The 17,001-nt window shown below is 40.7% G+C and overlaps 1 protein-coding gene across 1 annotated transcript in view; it reads right to left on the bottom strand.

Moving 5' to 3' along the window:
* Nucleotides 1-17,001, bottom strand: part of LRRK2 (leucine rich repeat kinase 2) — a 124,034-nt gene that overhangs the window by 25,154 nt on the left and 81,879 nt on the right. Inside the window, exons 38-43 of the mRNA XM_049783874.1 lie at nucleotides 16,632-16,778; nucleotides 12,791-12,891; nucleotides 10,131-10,321; nucleotides 6,006-6,166; nucleotides 4,830-5,000; nucleotides 1,041-1,141 (exon numbers count right to left, since the gene is read on the bottom strand). Of these exons, the coding sequence (XP_049639831.1) occupies nucleotides 1,041-1,141; nucleotides 4,830-5,000; nucleotides 6,006-6,166; nucleotides 10,131-10,321; nucleotides 12,791-12,891; nucleotides 16,632-16,778 (872 nt within the window). The remainder of the gene's footprint in view (nucleotides 1-1,040; nucleotides 1,142-4,829; nucleotides 5,001-6,005; nucleotides 6,167-10,130; nucleotides 10,322-12,790; nucleotides 12,892-16,631; nucleotides 16,779-17,001) is intronic.

Genomic DNA, 17,001 nt, shown 5'->3' with positions numbered 1-17,001 from the left:
CTCAGGAGAGGGTGAACTGAGTCCCTGCCCTGTAGAAGCCCCAGCAGCTGCATCCACACCACAGCTGCTGCCATCCATGCTCAGAGCCCAACTTTACCACTTCGCAATTAATATCTTCAGAAACACTAAAAACAGTCTTGTAGCTAAAACCCTAAGGTCTTCTTGAAATGGCAACGACCCACTCCACCCAGTCCCTCATTAAGCCCTGCCCCTGTACTTCAAGAAGCCCCAGAAGCCAAACCCATACCCCACAGTTGCCAGCATATAAGCTCATGGGCCCAGTTCTACAGATCCTGGAGTTCCCAAACAACACCCCCAAGCTCAATACTGACTCCCAGTAGGAGTACACACACAAAATTAGATGGGAAAGTAGCATGAAAGCCAAGTAATCTCAGTAAACAAAAACAATAACACGGAAGTCTCAACTCTCATCAAATAGTTTAGTAAACTCTCAGGCGGTGCCTTAATGACCCCACTGTGAGATATAACAATTTTCTGAAATTTTGTTTTACTAAATTACTTTTTTGATAATTCCATTAGCCACTTAGTTGTGAAAAGCAATATAAAATAAGTTATCTTTCGACTGTAGCAATAGCACAGCAGATAGGGCATTTTCCTTGCATGTGGCAGACCTGAGTTCAATTTCCAGCATCCAATATGGTCTCCCGAGTCTGCCAGGAATAATTTCTGAGCTCGGAGCCCTTGAGCATCACAAGGTGTGGCCCAACCCCCTCCCCCAATTTTTTATTTTGTGCCTGCCAGTGTCAAGCACTCACTGGTGCTCCAACATCTGCCACACAGAAGAAAGGGTAAGAGCTGTGAATCAGCACAGCCTCTCACAGGACCCCAGCATAAAGCTGTATATCGATGTATATCAATGTATATGTCAATGCATGCAATATACATACAATACATACACTATATCTATATATCTATATCAATACATAGTCTGCAAATACCACAACCAGTTGAGAGACCTTTTATCACTGCAACAAGCACTACAAAAAAGGGGGAAAGGGAAGGTGGGAGAAAGAAGATACCTGAGCGGAAGTAGGCCTTTCTTGGGGATTTTCCTTCAAACATTGTTTAATTAATTTTTCAACCATAGGCCAAGGGGCACAACCGTATTCTTTGACTGGATCTAAAACATTAAAAAAAAAACATGCTAGAATATTAAACAAACCAGAACCAAGATTTCCTCTCAATGTATATGAGATCCAAATATTACAAAGAAAAACACTTATCTCTACATCTTACATATGCCATAAGCCAAACTTAAAGAAAATATTGTTAGCCTCGTCTCTATTAAAGACAATGGAAAAAAATTTTAATAATGTAAAGGTAGACACAAAGGGCAGAGTTAATATAGGAGACAGGAGTAGGGAGCATGCCTTTTATGTGGTCTACCTGGTTCCATTCCCAGACTGCATATGGTCCCCTGAGCATCACTAGGAGTAATCCATTAGCACAGAGCCAGGTATTAGCCATGAGCTTCACTAGGTGGGACCCCAAAGCAAACAAATACACAGATAGTGACTGGTAAAACTTTCATTCCACATCTGTATATCAAATACCCTTTGAAAAAGTTTGTTCATGTAATAGTTAGACTTCCATGGAAATAGTTTATATATATAATATTTATATTTATATATATTTAATATATTATATATAATAAATCATATATATATAAACCAATAAGACAAGGAAGAATGTGGGAATTTATCTCACTAACCAAAATCCGAAGGATAAAAGAGGTTCCTAGGTAAGACAGTTTAGGTAGTAAAATGCAAAGAATTTGCAAAAATGCAGTCAGGAAAGAGTAGTAGTAGAAAAGAATAGAATAGACAACAAATATCTGTGTGTTGCAAAAATGCAGGTCACCTAAGCATACACTAAGATTATTAGGGACTTTTAGACAACAGGCTAGTAATTCCTTTTGACATGTAAAAGTTTAAGCAGGTTACTTTTCTGGCACCATAAAAAGACCTTGGGATGTGAAAATGAGCGAGTATGGAGCCTGTAATTGTTCCCATGGCAGTATGCTTCAAAGGCAGAGAAACCCTGTATCTCTTAGGCCAAGGGAATTCCCGTTCTAATTTCCCCAATATTTACTGTGCCTATTCAAAAATAAAAAAAAGAAGAAGAAACACAACCCTTATTAAGTAGTTGCCAGTCTGGTTGTTTTTTGTTTGTTTTGTTTCTTTGTAGTTGATGGGTTTTGGGTTTTGGTTGTTCTTATTTTATTCTTTTTGTTGTTAGTGCCTTATTGTTTTTTGTTTTTGTTTTTTGTTTTTTTGTTTTGTTATCTTTTTCTTCTTTTTTCCCTTTCTTCTTCTAAATGGGTATTTATAACACCTAGACAGACTCCTAGTTTTCCTCTTTTTTGGTTGTCTTTTTTTGTTGTTGTTGTTTTTCCTTTTCTTCTCCTATATCTTTTCTTATATCTCCAACAGAACCACATTACTGGAATCACCTTGATGAGCCTCTTAATTTGAGGGGGGAAAATGGACAGTACCAAGACCAGCAATCGTATGATCATTTGGTGGAAATAAAAATGACCAGACTTGAAAACTAAATCCAGAGTCAATGACAACAGAATTGATACCCAACCTACAATAAGCTGTACAAGTGGGGAACAGTTACACTAACATTATTGGGGGAGTAATGGAGGGGGATATGGGATGCATGCTGGGAACAGGGGTAGAAGGAGGACAACACTGGTGGTGGGAATGCCCCTCATTCATTGTAACTATGTGCCTTAAATATTACTGTGAAAGATTTGTAATTCACTTTGACCACAACAAAAATTAAAAAAAATAAAAATAAAATAAAAGTTTAAACAGATTAGATGAGCATAGATAGGCAAATGTATGTAAATGATTATCTTTGTTTTTCCAAAGGTTGCTGGAAGGTGTTGGAGACTTGCCTCAGTCCAGGTGGCTGTTGTTAGTTTTTGGACCCCATGCCTTGTCTATCTCTTTTTTTTTTTTTTTAATTTTTTACATTTATTTTTAAAAATGTAGTCATGGTTATTCATGACTGGATTTCTGTCTTTTCTCAATTCTTGTGGTATCCCTGCTTCAGCCCTACTCACCTATAGTGGTCCCCAGCAGATTAATCAGATTGAGTTTAAACTTTATACAAATAATAACACATTTCCTTTAAATGGGAGTCTAGAAAGCATATGTCAAAGCTATAGTCCCTGTACCTGACAGAGTACACATTCAGAAACACTCCTGAAATGGAAGAAGAAAATATGAAAAACAGCAAGCTATATTTCAAATACTACTTTGCAATAACAACTGAATAGTCAAGGGATAAATGATTAAGTCCTTCACTTTCTTAAAAATGTAAGGGAGGGGCAGAGAGATAGCACAGAGGGTAGGGCATTTGCTTTGCACAGGGCCAGCATCTCATACAGACTGCCTCCCATCTTCCTGAAGAACACCTTCAGGAGTAATTCCTGAGTGCAAAGCCGAAAGTAAATTAAGAACCACCCAGTGATGCCCCTAAATCAAAACACACAAAAAGTCTCTAAGTTCCCCAGAAGGGAACTGGAAGATGATGCAAAGGATAGAGTGTATGCTTAGTATGCTTGAGGCCAGAACTGGATCTATGGCATGGCATGGCTCTTGGATCACTGCTGACTGTGGCCCAGGGCCTCCAGAGCCATGTGTCTAAACATTGAATTTTCAGGCCTGCATTACCAGGGTTAATCAAGATCAGCCATGTGCAAGACAAGTGCTTAACTGCTGTACTATCTCTCCAACCTCAGAATTTTTTTAAATAACAAACATAGGGCAATTTTTCAAGTGATATTTTATTTCACCAAATATTCATTTGCTCATTCCTATTAATATTTACTATTGAAAACTATAAGTAATTCAAACTTCCATACTCAAATATAAATTGTCTCAAAAACAATGAACACATTTCAGGCTATCAGATATAAAATAAAAAATTTAAGAATATAGTTCTAATAGCAATTTACTTTTCTGAGAATTCATAATGTAATACCAAATATATCCATATTAGTTATCATACAGCTGTTACTTTTCTTTTGTGATTCTTATTAACATGCCATAGGATCGAAGGCCAGAGATTATATAGGGTTTGAGATGCTTACCTTGCATGTTCCTGACCTAGTTTTAGGCCCTGGAACCACATGTTCCTGTACATCACTCAACTCATCCCAGGTGGGCCTCTAAAAATTGCTATTCCCCAAAATACTGTACAGGGTCTGAGCAGCACCACAGCTTTGAACCTTCATGGAGAACTGTTGGTTAACTAGAAAGAGCCTTACAGGCCCACTAAGCACTGCTTGGCAGTCTCCCTTTGCCACCTATCCCCCAAAAAACTATATTATATACTAAAGAAACATGTACTAGCTGTGACATGAACTAAGCATACAACTGCAACAAATGACTTCCAGAGGAGCCTTAGGGGCTAACTAATCACTGCTTGGAAGCCTCCCAATGCACCCCAAAGCAATATAAGTACTAAAGAACATGTACTAGCTATAACATGAATTAAGCATACAACTGCAGCAAATGACTTGAGTGTGAACATCACAATGTTTTTATTTTTAAACTTGTGTGTTTGTGTGTGTGTGTGTGTGTGTGTGTTTCATCGGTGGGGGGCACAACAGGCAGCGCTCAGGGGTTACTCCTGGCTCTACACTCAGAAATCATTCCTGGCAGGCTCAGGTGACTACATGGGATGATGGGGATTGAACCCCGTTAGGCTGCATGCAAGGCAAACGCCCTATCTGCTGTGCTTGCTTTGGCCCCTAAACTTTTTTTTTTTTTTAAGATAAAACCAAAACTTACCAGGTAATTTTCCTTGTAATGCCAATTCATCAAACTCATTAGGGAACTTTAGGCCTTCTGCTATTCGACCTCCAGTCGTCAAAATGTCATACAGTAATAAGCCAAATGAGTAAACATCCGCTTGCTGGTTATAAATAACATTTCCTCTGGCAACTTCAGGTGCTCGAAAGCCTGAAAGATAATGTATACATTCCAGGGTTTGCCCAGCAGCAGGGATCTGCTCCTAGGCATGCTGTGGAGGGCAGACCAGGCCAGTAGACTTAGATTCACATTCAGGATGAGAATTAAAGATTCTAATAGCCCTTAGGAGCTCTGTCACCGGATAAGCAATTTTAAAAATCTCTAGGGTAGGAAGGGGTGGGAAAGTAGCTCAGAGGGATGGACTACATATAAGGGGCACTGAGTTCACTGCCCTTCACCCCACAATATCACCAGCTATGTTGGCCCCCTACACTGACCCAAGAAGTGGTCGTAGGACTGCCTGAATAACTTCTTGAGAGACACCCTCCCAAAAAACATAAATTAGGTAAAATCCTTAGGTTTTAGAAGATCCTTGGGATTCAGAATTATGAAAATAGTTTATGAATATGAATTTTGTTCCCTCGTTTTTAAGTAAGTGTGAATAGAAACTAGATTAAAATTGTGCTGTCTCTGGAATATTTCAATGCTCTTTTAAATCTCTTTATCATAACTATCTTTTTCTTTTTGACCACATTACTTCTAGCAGTCTCAGGTATTATATAGGGGTCCTGAGGATCACACTTAAGTTGATCACATGCAAAGCAAATTCCTTGCCAGCTATACTAGATCTCTCTGACACCTTAAAATAGAGCTTTAAAAAATACAACTTAAGGCTAAGGAGATAATCCAAGTAATAGAGTACCCATCTGCCATATGTGCGACACCAAGGACCATCCATGACACTGTGACCTTCCAAGCACTGCTAAGTATGTATCTCTAAATAACAAAAATAATAATATAACCTTATATCACATATTTGTTTTTCCCCTGAAAAATGATGTCAGTTGGGTTTTGATTTTGGTTTTCTGATATTTTGGGGTTTTTTTTCTAAAGAACACATGGTTCAAAGCATGACTGTTCCCAGAGTGTTCCCATGTGATGGGGTTCGTGGTCTGAGTAAAGCACTGAAGAGCAATGTCCCAATGTCCAACTCACCTGGGGTGCCCTCAGATGTTTTTATCCCCATGCGGCAGCAATACTGAGCAACCCCGTAGTCTGCGATCTTGGCAATGATGGCCGCATTGGGGTACAGGGTGAAGAGCAACACATTGTGGGGCTTCAGGTCCCTGTATATGATCATGGCTGAGTGAAGGTACCTGCCGGGAAGAGAGGATCAAGTCAGACTGTGTCTAGTCTCTGAAATTCTGATACTAATCTCCGTAATGTGTGTTTCTTCTGCAAAGCATCCAACAAACTCTGCTGGAGATATAGATAGCACAGCATGAGGCTGCTTGCCTTGCAGAAGAAGGCTGACTCAGGTTTGAGCCTCAGCATCACGTATGGTTCCCTGAGCACTGCCAGGAATAAAGCCTGGGCACAGAACCAGGAGTAACCCCTGAGCATAGCCAGGTGTGGCTTCCCCAAAATTCAAAACCAAACAGAAAAAAATACCCTCTCTGCAGAATAGATGTTTTGGATAGAGAAGAAATAAAGCAGCATCTTGAGGAAGGTAATGTTGAGTAGTATTAAGATATTATATTAAGACAAAATTTTTATCTCAACTAGGTCTTATCCATAGCAGAAACATGGTCAGAGTGCCTTCAGCGAATGCCTTCCTCATGTGCACCCAGAATTCAGGTTCTGAACACCCACTGCATGGGTTCCATTGGGGAATACTCTTGGTAACCTCCCTTGAAAGTACTAAGTGAAGTACTAAGTAAAAGTACTAAGTGAAGGTGAATCTAAACCCATTGCATATTTTCAACTTTGAGATTTGGTTTGTAACATATATCTATATATATACATATATGTGTGTATGTATATATGTACACACATATATATGTACATATATATATCAACATTTCTTCCATCACGTCCTTAGAAGTGAGGCCACTGGAGAAACCAGGGGCAGAGGGGCAGCCATATGCTGGGTTTCCACTCCTGACTGTCAGTGTAGGTGTCACTGAATTGCATCAACCCAATCTCCTTTTCCTGGGCATCCAAACTAGCCTCAGGCATGCCATATATTGGCTGAAAAATAAGACAAACATACTAATGAAGTTGACCTTCACAGTAAGTAATGGACTTGAGAGAGAACTTTGCTAAGGGCTTACAGAGAGTCCATTAACCACTCCTGTCCCATTGAAGAGAAAAGCTGGGAGATTAAGAAGAAGAACATTAAAGCCAAGTAAAGCAAAGATGGATCTCATCCAATTCCTTCATAATCCATACCTCTTTCATAATGTTTATCAGAACTGCCCCTCAAAGGTTAAACAAAATAGTTAAACTTAATTTGAAATACTGTCAGTGGAGAGGGAAAGTGCCTGTGTTAGTTACTGCATGTGATTATACAATTTAATCTTAAAAAAGTCATCTTATAACCTTCAATAGAATAGAAAAGAGATTTGAAATATTAGCTAGTACAAATCTAGTCTTACTGAGAATGAATCAGTTATAATTTATACATTAAGTGACAATGAGTCAAATACTCTGAAAATAAACTGGTTTTAATTAGCCTCTCTAATGATCATCACCATCAGGGTTACTAAGAAACCTCATTCTTTACACTCTAATTTGATTTGAAAACAATTGGAGGGGGCCAGAAGCAGGAGGCACAGAGTTCTCTGCTGTCTCAGGGATCTCACTGTGGGAAGAAGGACATAGTGACAGGTACTGGGCAGCAGAGGATTGTCCAAAGAGTGGTGAGGGGCAAGGTGAAAGTGTGGAGAGAAAGGAACACTCCTCAGGCTTCACTGCAGCTTCCCAGTTAAGTATTTAAAGGCTTTGATATTTCTCACTGATATGTTCCTCTGCCTGCTTTCCCACCTATGGCCTTCTAGGTAGGGGATGTTGTTTGGATCTGAATAAATAGGAGTAAAGGTGGGAGGACTTTTAGGGTCTTTTGCAGCTGGCTAGTGAGAAGTTGTGGAGCAGCCGGCAGGTTGGCAAAGGATTTTGTGTTTGACCTTCTTGCCTCTTTTTACCCTCTTGTCTGTGTGGATTATTGACTGTGGATCTATACAACTGGATCTGCTTCTACTGTCCTTATGGACAGGGGAATGGGAATTGCCTTTCCTTTTTGGAACTCGGGGGGAATCAAATCTCTACAATCTCTTAGAGAACATGACCCTTCAGGTCCCACAGAAAGAATGTCAAGTCTCCTCACTGCTATGAAAGTTCCTGCTGAAATGCATCTAGGAAGACGACCCTTCATGCCAAACTTTAAAATCCACACATTCAGGTGATCATAGGCTGCTAAATCTACCCACTTCTCATGGCACAAAATCCACATTTCTTGCTATTATGCAGGGAAGAAAAAAAATCAGGCAAATCACAGGGGGGGGAAATGTTGGCTGACACTTAATTAGAAAATGCTGGATTTGTTTCAAAAAACCGAAACAAGTTATTTCAGAGATAATGTCTTTCAAACAGGAATGAACTAAAAAAAATAGCAACTTTTATTTCATAGATGAACAATTTGGGACTTAAATTAAAGAATGAAGTAAAATGCATGTTCTGGAGTTAACCAAATGAAGGAAAGTACTCTAAGCACCTTTCTCTTCCCTTCTTTTTTATACTCAAGCCTTACTCCTGGCTCGGTGCTCAGGGTTCAGTCCTGAGAGCTGGAACCCCAAAGTCCTGCCAGGGCTGAACCTACATCAACCATTTGCAAGTGCCCTATCCACTGTCCAATTGCTCTGGCCCTAACCAGCTTTGAAATAAATGAGACAAGATTTGTTCAGGGATTTTTTTTGGAGTTTGCGGGGAGGGCCATACCTGCAGAGCTCAGGGTTTACTCCTGGCAGGGCTGATTAGAAATATAGGTAGTACTGGGGATAGAACCCAGGGGAACTATGTGCAAGGAAGCTCTGCCAGCTGTATTATCTCCCTGTGGCTTTTGTAAATTAAATAATGCAATTCCCCTGGTATTCAACAGAGATCCATCAACCTAAATCCGAATCTCTGCTTTTTTTTTTTTTAATTTCATTTAATTGCTGTATGTTCTCACCTGTTTCTGCATTCATTCAGGAAGGAAACCTACTTATTGGGTGCCCCACATACTGCTAATGTAGTCTGGTTCCTCTGTGTGAGAGGGGAATAACAAGTTCTTACAGGAAACATCTTCACTACAGGCCAAGTGCCAGGCTGACCGTCCTTGTTCCAGCAACCTGGTTCCTCAGGGGCCAGCTGCAGGGGCATGGGGAGGGGATACAGTGTAGACAGGGTGGAGTCTTGCTAGTATGCCACTTGTAAATTTAGATAACACTAATTCCTCCAAAAAAAAAAAAACAACTCCAGGCAATGATGAGAGGACCAGCAACCAGAGAGGTTCTGAGGCATGGGTGTGTTTTCAAACTGACCCTCAGGCCAGAGCATCTCTGCCCCATAGTCACATACATAAAGCCTCAGGGTGGCTCAGTGGTGCAAGAATCAGACTGAGAAAGAGACAAGGCTGTTCTTTCTCCACTGGAAGAAATGCTGTGTGTGTCGGACAGCACAGGTCAGTGTGTGGGAAAGCAGGACAAGACAGTGGTACACTCCACAGGGCTAGGCTAAATAGATGTCTGCTGAAGAGCCAGGGAGGGGAGGGATGCCTGGGGAGGGGAAGCAGCCCTGAGTGATTGACAATGTTCCCCAAAGATCCTCCTACTATAGGGACTCTGCAGGGTTGAGCTAAAGATGTCTGCTGATGGGCCGGAGCAGGAAAAGGACCAGTTTTTCCAGAGATCCCTGTCACAGTTGATAGAATATGTGGAGAAAGCACTGGACAGAAAAGCATAGTAACAAGGGACAAGGGGCAGTAGTTTCCTTATTGCATCTAATCACATACCAACTCTTCCCTGACACTGACATCTCCAGCATTTCTAGGGGAGGCAGACCAGTGCAAGGGTAAATTCCAGGAACTGAATTCAGCTCAGATTTACTAGTAATGAGGCTCAGAGCTCTGCAGATCCTTAGCAATTTCGGCCACCTGAACGAGGAGACAGTGTTTGTCACCCTGACTGTGAAATGTTCCTGGGACAGCCATGTTAATGGCGGTGCTTGTTCCCAAAGTCTGAGATTAAGTTCAGAATCACAGTGGCCCTCGCAGAGTAGGAACAAGACACCCTCGGGAGTTACCTCAAACCATCAGCCACATGCAGGGCAATCCTGTGCTGAAGGGTCCGGGTGAGGCCAGTGGCATCCTGCTGCAGCAGGCGATCCAGGGAACCCCTGGAGGCCAATTCCATCACCAGCATGCGCGGACGGATCCCAGCTGCCAGCAGAGATATGAGACTGGGGTGGTGGAGGTGGCAGAGTACCACCAGCTCCTGCAAAAGGCAAGAGTCACTTTAGGATGAGTCCTTGCATCCCCAAACCCCCTTCCTAAATGCACCCACACTGCTGCTGGGTTGCTTTGGGGAGAAGGGTTCAGAAAATGTCCCCATTCTTACAAAGTTTTCTGTATTTCCCATGTCTTCAGGAAAAGCATCAAATACTGAAGCATCAGATATTGAAATGATTTCCACATTGTTTCAGTTTTTAACTTTTACCATACTGATTTCATACTGATTTTACCATACTGATTCCACAATGTGAAATCATCCCACATTGTTTCAGTTTTTAAATTTTACCATGCTTTCTGCCTTCTTTTAGCAGAATTTGTAGTGCAAAGCCAGCACATTGGTCCCACCAATAGGCAGAGTCAACTTCTCCCGATAGCACTGAAGGCCAGGATCTGAACATCCGTAGCTCAGCCACCACCTCTGGCACCTGAACTGCCACCGCCACAAACTGGATGAATGGCCAGAAATCTGTGAGGACCAACACTTCTCTGATATGATTAGCGACTTGGAAGTTATTTATTGTTCAGTAAAGTAATTTATCAGGGCTAGAAATAGTGCAGTAGATGAGGCACTGAGTTCAATCTCCACTACCCATATGGTCCCTGAGCCACATGAGGAGTGAGTCCTGAGCACAGAGCCAGGAGTAAACCCTGAGCACTGCCAGCAATGGCCAAAAAAACAAAAAATAAAATAAAATAAAAATACCTTATTGAAACTATGTGACTTTTAAATTTTTTATGATAACTTCTTTTGGGGGGGGGTTTGGGCCCCACCCGTTTGATGCTCAGGGGTTACTCTTGGCTAAGCACTCAGAAATGGCCCCTGGCTTGGGGGGACCATATGGGACGCCGGGGGGATCGAACCGCAGTCCATCCTACACAAGCACTTGCAAGGCAGACACCTTACCTCTAGCGCCACCTTCCCGGCCTCGATAACTTCTTTAGATTTATATGCTAACCCTTTTTATTTTTTGTTTGGGTTTTGATTTCTTGGATCATACCCAGTGGCACTCAGGGGTTACTCCTGGCTCTGCACTCAGAAATTACTTCTGGCAGGCTCAAGGACCATGCATATGGGATGCTGGGATTTGAATCTGGTCTGGCTGCATGCAAGCAAACACCCTACCTACTGTGCTATTGCTCTAGCCACTACAGCCCATTTCTTAAGTAAATGGGAAAGTAAGATGAATGAACTAAAACTTCTAGTTGAATTTTGGACTATAAGATGCAGAATTCATACTATATTTGATCTCTCCTTGCATCTTGCTCTCTCCTCATTCCTGTAGGTCAGGAATGACTAACAAGAGAGATAAATCTATGCAAGTACTATAACAGAGAGAATACTGGGAGACTAATTTGATTGTGATTTAAGGAACATTCTTTTGCTGAGATAGTGAATGCTGTGATCCCATAGAGTCCACTGACTCTCCATAACCGTATAAGGGGCAGAACAATACAGATAGCAGATCCTTTTTATAACAATGAGGGTACTAGCAACCATTCTCATACATAGAGATATAAACTCAAGGCTCAGATATAAACCCAAGGAAATTGGTACATGCTGTCCTGAAACAATATTCGTTGAAAAATAACTGAAGAGTTAACTGCGTTAAAAAAATATCTTTTTTTTTTTTTTAAGGCCCACCATATTGTCTGACCCTGCATAACAGCTGCAGTCAAGGAGCCGCCCTGGTCATGTGGCAGACAGTGGCATGTGTGGGCTGTTTGAAGGGGACCTATCCTTTGCAATGGAAATTCCTCTCTGCTCTCATGCTGGCCCTGATCTCAGGCTCAAAACAGGTGTCCTGGGGGCACAGTGGCACAGTGGCCAGGATCCACTTTTAAGTCATCATGTCCATCCACACCAAACTGTATAAGATTATGTGATGAAGGCTCTGCTCTGGATCAAGTTTACATTCTTCTGGTCTCCAGAAGACCCATATCACATCTCCAAGAAGTGAGCTTTATCAAAACAATACAGATGAGGGAGCCAGAGCTATAGTATAGTGGGTAAGGAGTTAGCCTTACACGTGGTTTACCCAGGTTCAATCCCAGTATGGTCCCTCAAACCCACCAGAAATATCCCCTGAGCACAGAGCCAGGAGAAAGCCATGAGCATAGCCAGGTGTGGTTCAAAACAAACAAGCAAACACAAACAAACAAAAGAGGAAAACAAAAAAGATTATGTAGATGGAACAGCTCATCCCAAATGGCTCTTGGGTCAAATATGTCTAAATTGTGGCTTCCAGACACATGGAGACAATGCACTCCCAAGAGCCTCAGATTCACCCCCAAACCCCTGCTCTCACCCCATCCCACATCACAATTTTATAATTAAACTCAGGACACTTTGCAGGAAATGTGGTTAATATTTTCAGCATCATTAATATATTCAAAACCCAAGTTGAGGATATTAAAATATACAATTCAATATAATACAAAATACATTTCTTACTTGTCTTAACAATCTAAGTGATGTATGTTTATTAAAAATCTTCACTGCCACTTCTTCTCCTTCATAGGTTGCTTGATAAACTGATCCAAAGCTGCCATCACCTTTTAAAAAATACCACACAGTTAATCTGTACAAGTAGAAATGCTATAGAAACCATCAATTGTGCCTGTTCTGTAGAACAAAGAAGAAATCCAATGGCTTATTCCTGAATCTCCCTTAGGCCTGATGTCCCTCTGTTCCAGACACAGAGAGGCATCTCAATTTGTCTCTAGCCTTCCTGTACTTATAGATATAGCCCAGACTTATACTTAGCCAGACTTGTCCCTGAAGATACCACACTTTCCCTTAATGTGTATGATAACCTGTCTTTATTTCAGCAGTACACTCTTTCTGAGTTCAATTTACAACTTTGACTTGGAGATCCCACTCTACAGTCTCAAAGCTTAGTAGAATTCCATCAAAAGTCACTATCTTTTCTCTACAAATATTATTATTCCACCCTCTACTTACCTGATAAAAACAAAGCACAATATATTTTAGGTCATCTGGAATCATGACCAAGAGTGATATACCTGAAAATTTTATACTAACTCAACCCACAACTGCATGGAAGGCATTCACCATGCCCATCTGGTGCCCTGACATTTTGTCCTAGACTGTGAGGCCTCCCACTCATCCTGTCTCTCCTGCAACATTAACTACCTTACAGTTACATAATGCTGTGTTCCTCCCACACTGAAAATAAATTAAAACATATTAAAAACGGTGCTCCACCTCTTTAATTAAGTTGACTCTAAGATATTGAAGTTTGTGTGACACTAATATGAATTAGATTGTTTTTGTTTTGTTTTGTTTTGTTTTGGGTGGGGGTCACACCCAGCAGTGCAGAGGGGGCTACTCCTAGTTCTACGCTCAGAAATTGCCCCTGGCAGGCTCGGGGGACCATATGGGATGCCCGAATTCGAACCGCCATCCTTCTGCATGCAAGGCAAACGCCTTACCACTGTGCTATCCCTCCAGCCCCAGGATTGTTTTTTAATGTCCATTTCTTCTCTATCATTATTGGTTTATAAGAAGACCATTGATTTTCCCATACATGGATGTACATGGAATCTATTATGCTGAGTGAAATAAGCCAGAGGGAGAGAGATAGGTACAGAATAGTCTCACTCATCTGTGGGTTTTAAGAAAAACCAAAGACATCATTGTAATAATGCCCAGAGACAATAGAGATGAGGGCTGGAAGGACCAGCTCTCGATATGAAGTTCACCACATAGAATGGTGAGTTTAGGTAAAGAGATGACTACACTAACTATCATTACAATGTTAAGGAGTAAGAGAAGCACAATGCCTGTCTCAAATACAGGCAGGGGTGAGGAAGGGGGGGTATCGGTTGTGGGAATGTTGTGCTGGTGAAGGGGTATTCTGTTTATGATTGAAACCCAACTACAATCATGCTTATAATCATGGTGCTTAAAATAATTCTGTGAAAAAAAAGTAATTGTAGTAGAATGCCTGTCTCAAATACAGGCAGGGGATGGAAAGTGGGGAGAGGGGAATGTTACACTGGTGAAGGCGGGTGTTCTGTTTGTGACTGTAACCCAACTATGATCATGTTACTTAAAAAATATATTTAAAAAAATAAAGATTATATATATATATATATATATATATATATATATATGAACTGTGCTCAAAAATCTCTTGTCACTCTCATCTGTATCTCCCCATCAGTGTCTGACATCTACCCATGAGTTCCTAAAAATACTAGATTAAGTCATAGGAGGAGTCAGTCATCAAAAGTTATTTTTTTATTTTCTAGGTCACAGGCAGTAATAAGCAACAGGATAAAAGAAATTGTCTTACAAGCCTACCATAGCTAGACTTTCCCTATCATACCTTCTATCTCAGGTCTTCATGCCCTGGTCTTTCCATTGTCTTCTCATTGCCATTGTCCCGTTTACCCAGCCCTCAATCCCACCCCTATCCTTCTATACATCGAATTGCAGGCATCACATACGGAGAGATGCAAAGATCAACGACCAACTTTGGCCAACCCCATAGGCTATTATTCTCCCCTGACACATAGTGAATCCTTGCTTGTACATATTTACAGAATTTGTACAATATTGTACAAATGCCCCCCAACGATGCTACCTGGTGAATATTTGTGAATAAATCTTGTAGAAAAATCAACAAGAAAATATCAGTTTTGTATTCTCCCATTCCTTCCATTCAATGTTTTAAAAAGTTGACTTTTAAAAACCAGTCAATAGCTAATACTATTGGTTCTGAGAGAGAAAAGGTTAATCACAGGAAATGTGAAGGAAAAGCAAGGAATGTGCACAGGAACAGGGAGACAAGGCAGGTGGCAGAGGGCAAGGAATAGGGCGGGACATTCACTTTCTCACAGGGGCCCCTGGTGTTGGAATAACCAGTTTTCATTTCTATTCAGGACAATTCTTTGCTGGTGATTATCTCTCATTGGCTTGAAGCACCTTTAGATTAAAGCACCTTTTGGATTGATCCACAACCATACCTGTTCTCCACCCCAGGTTCCTAATAAAGAACCCGGGTCTCAGGGAGAAATGCCTTTTGGTTTCAGTTTTCATGATTTAGTTATCTGCCTGCTGGCCTTAGTGTTAGGAGCAGAAAGCTTAGTTTCCTATATACAAAATTAAGATGAAAATCGAGCCCTTTAAAATTAACTGTGAACACCATTTCTATACATTGCACAACATGTTTTCATAAATCTGAAACCTATCTTGAATGAAATGAGATTATTTCAAGAGTTAAATCTAGCGAGACTCCTTCACAGAAAGAACAGATTCTGAGCCTTGCTTACATCCTTAGACTTCTAATTAAGATGGCTGCTGGCTGAGATCTAGGTCCAGAGCTGACAGTTCAATTGCTTGTCTAACACACTAATATTATCTTAGAGCTCTAGAATAGTCAGGTTCCTTGTAAATTTCTAACAGGAAAGGAATCAAGGCACAAAACAAGTCACTCATCTCTTCTTGGGAAGGCTCAATTTGGGGCAATTTTTCTAATATGTTTTAACAGACTTACTTTAGGCAATCTAGCTGTAGAAATTTAATTGAAATTAAATGTATATGCACACAAACATTCAACAAAGTTGAGCCAGAAAAATCTGCAAATATTTTACATTAAATCTGTCCCAAAATACTCATGATCGCAGAACCCAAGTGAGTCACCATTTAATGCTTCTGAATTTTAGACCCTATTTTGTGAGAATTCAAAATTGTCTTGAAAACTGCTACTATGGGTAATGGAGCAATAAATACTACAGTGACTAGGGTACTTAGCAGTGACGATGGTACTTGCATGCCGATGACCCAGGTTCAATGCCTAGCACTACATATGGTACCCTAAGTATTGCCTGGAATGATGCCTGAATGAAAAGCCAAGAGTAAATCCTAAGATTACGGGTGTGGCCCAAAATCAAACCAACAAACCTGCTACAATAACTACAAAGAGGTGACCCCCACTTTACCTCTTCTCTTATTGAAACTAAAACAGTGCAATTCTTGGCTGCAAGCTTTCTTCTCTCTTTCTAAGTCCTATCATTTAGAGCACACAGAGAGGGACTCTTGAATAAGTGTGTGCACATGACAGACCCCTCCTCACACACATCACATCCTTGAGCAAGGTGTGGAAAGGAAATCCCTGATCTATCACTCTGAAAGAGGGGAAACATGAGCACAGGTGTGTGGAAACACTAGCAGCCATTTCAATGTAATGGTTATATTTGATCCTTTTATAAATCATAAAGAAATATTACGACCTAAATTTTGTCTTCAATTCAACAAAAATAGTTACCCAAGAGATATTCTGGAGCTTGTTCAAAATGAAGTTCATCATTATTCAACATAATGTTTCTCGGCAGGTCAGCCAAAATCAGGTCAGGAGCTATCTGAGATATTGGAATGGTGAGCTTCGGGTGGTCTGGGCTTATGAGGAGGTCTCCTGAGAAGCACAGAAATAGCTTTTGTAAAAATAAATATCTAATGAAGTACACACATTTGTCCTTTTTATTAATAAAAATTAATGACAATTTTCTACATATCTAATGCTTCTAGGTGTCCTCTAAAAACACCAAGAACATGTAAAAGATTCAATTAGTATTTCTTTGAAACCAAAGAAAACTCATTCCTACGTTCATCCTTCAGAATCAATACTCAGAACAGTC

The sequence above is a fragment of the Suncus etruscus genome, chromosome 11 (assembly GCF_024139225.1).
Source record: "Suncus etruscus isolate mSunEtr1 chromosome 11, mSunEtr1.pri.cur, whole genome shotgun sequence".
NCBI lineage: Eukaryota > Metazoa > Chordata > Mammalia > Eulipotyphla > Soricidae > Suncus > Suncus etruscus.
The sequence above is the reverse complement of the archived record's forward strand: the minus strand, read 5'-3'. Positions and strand labels throughout refer to the sequence as shown.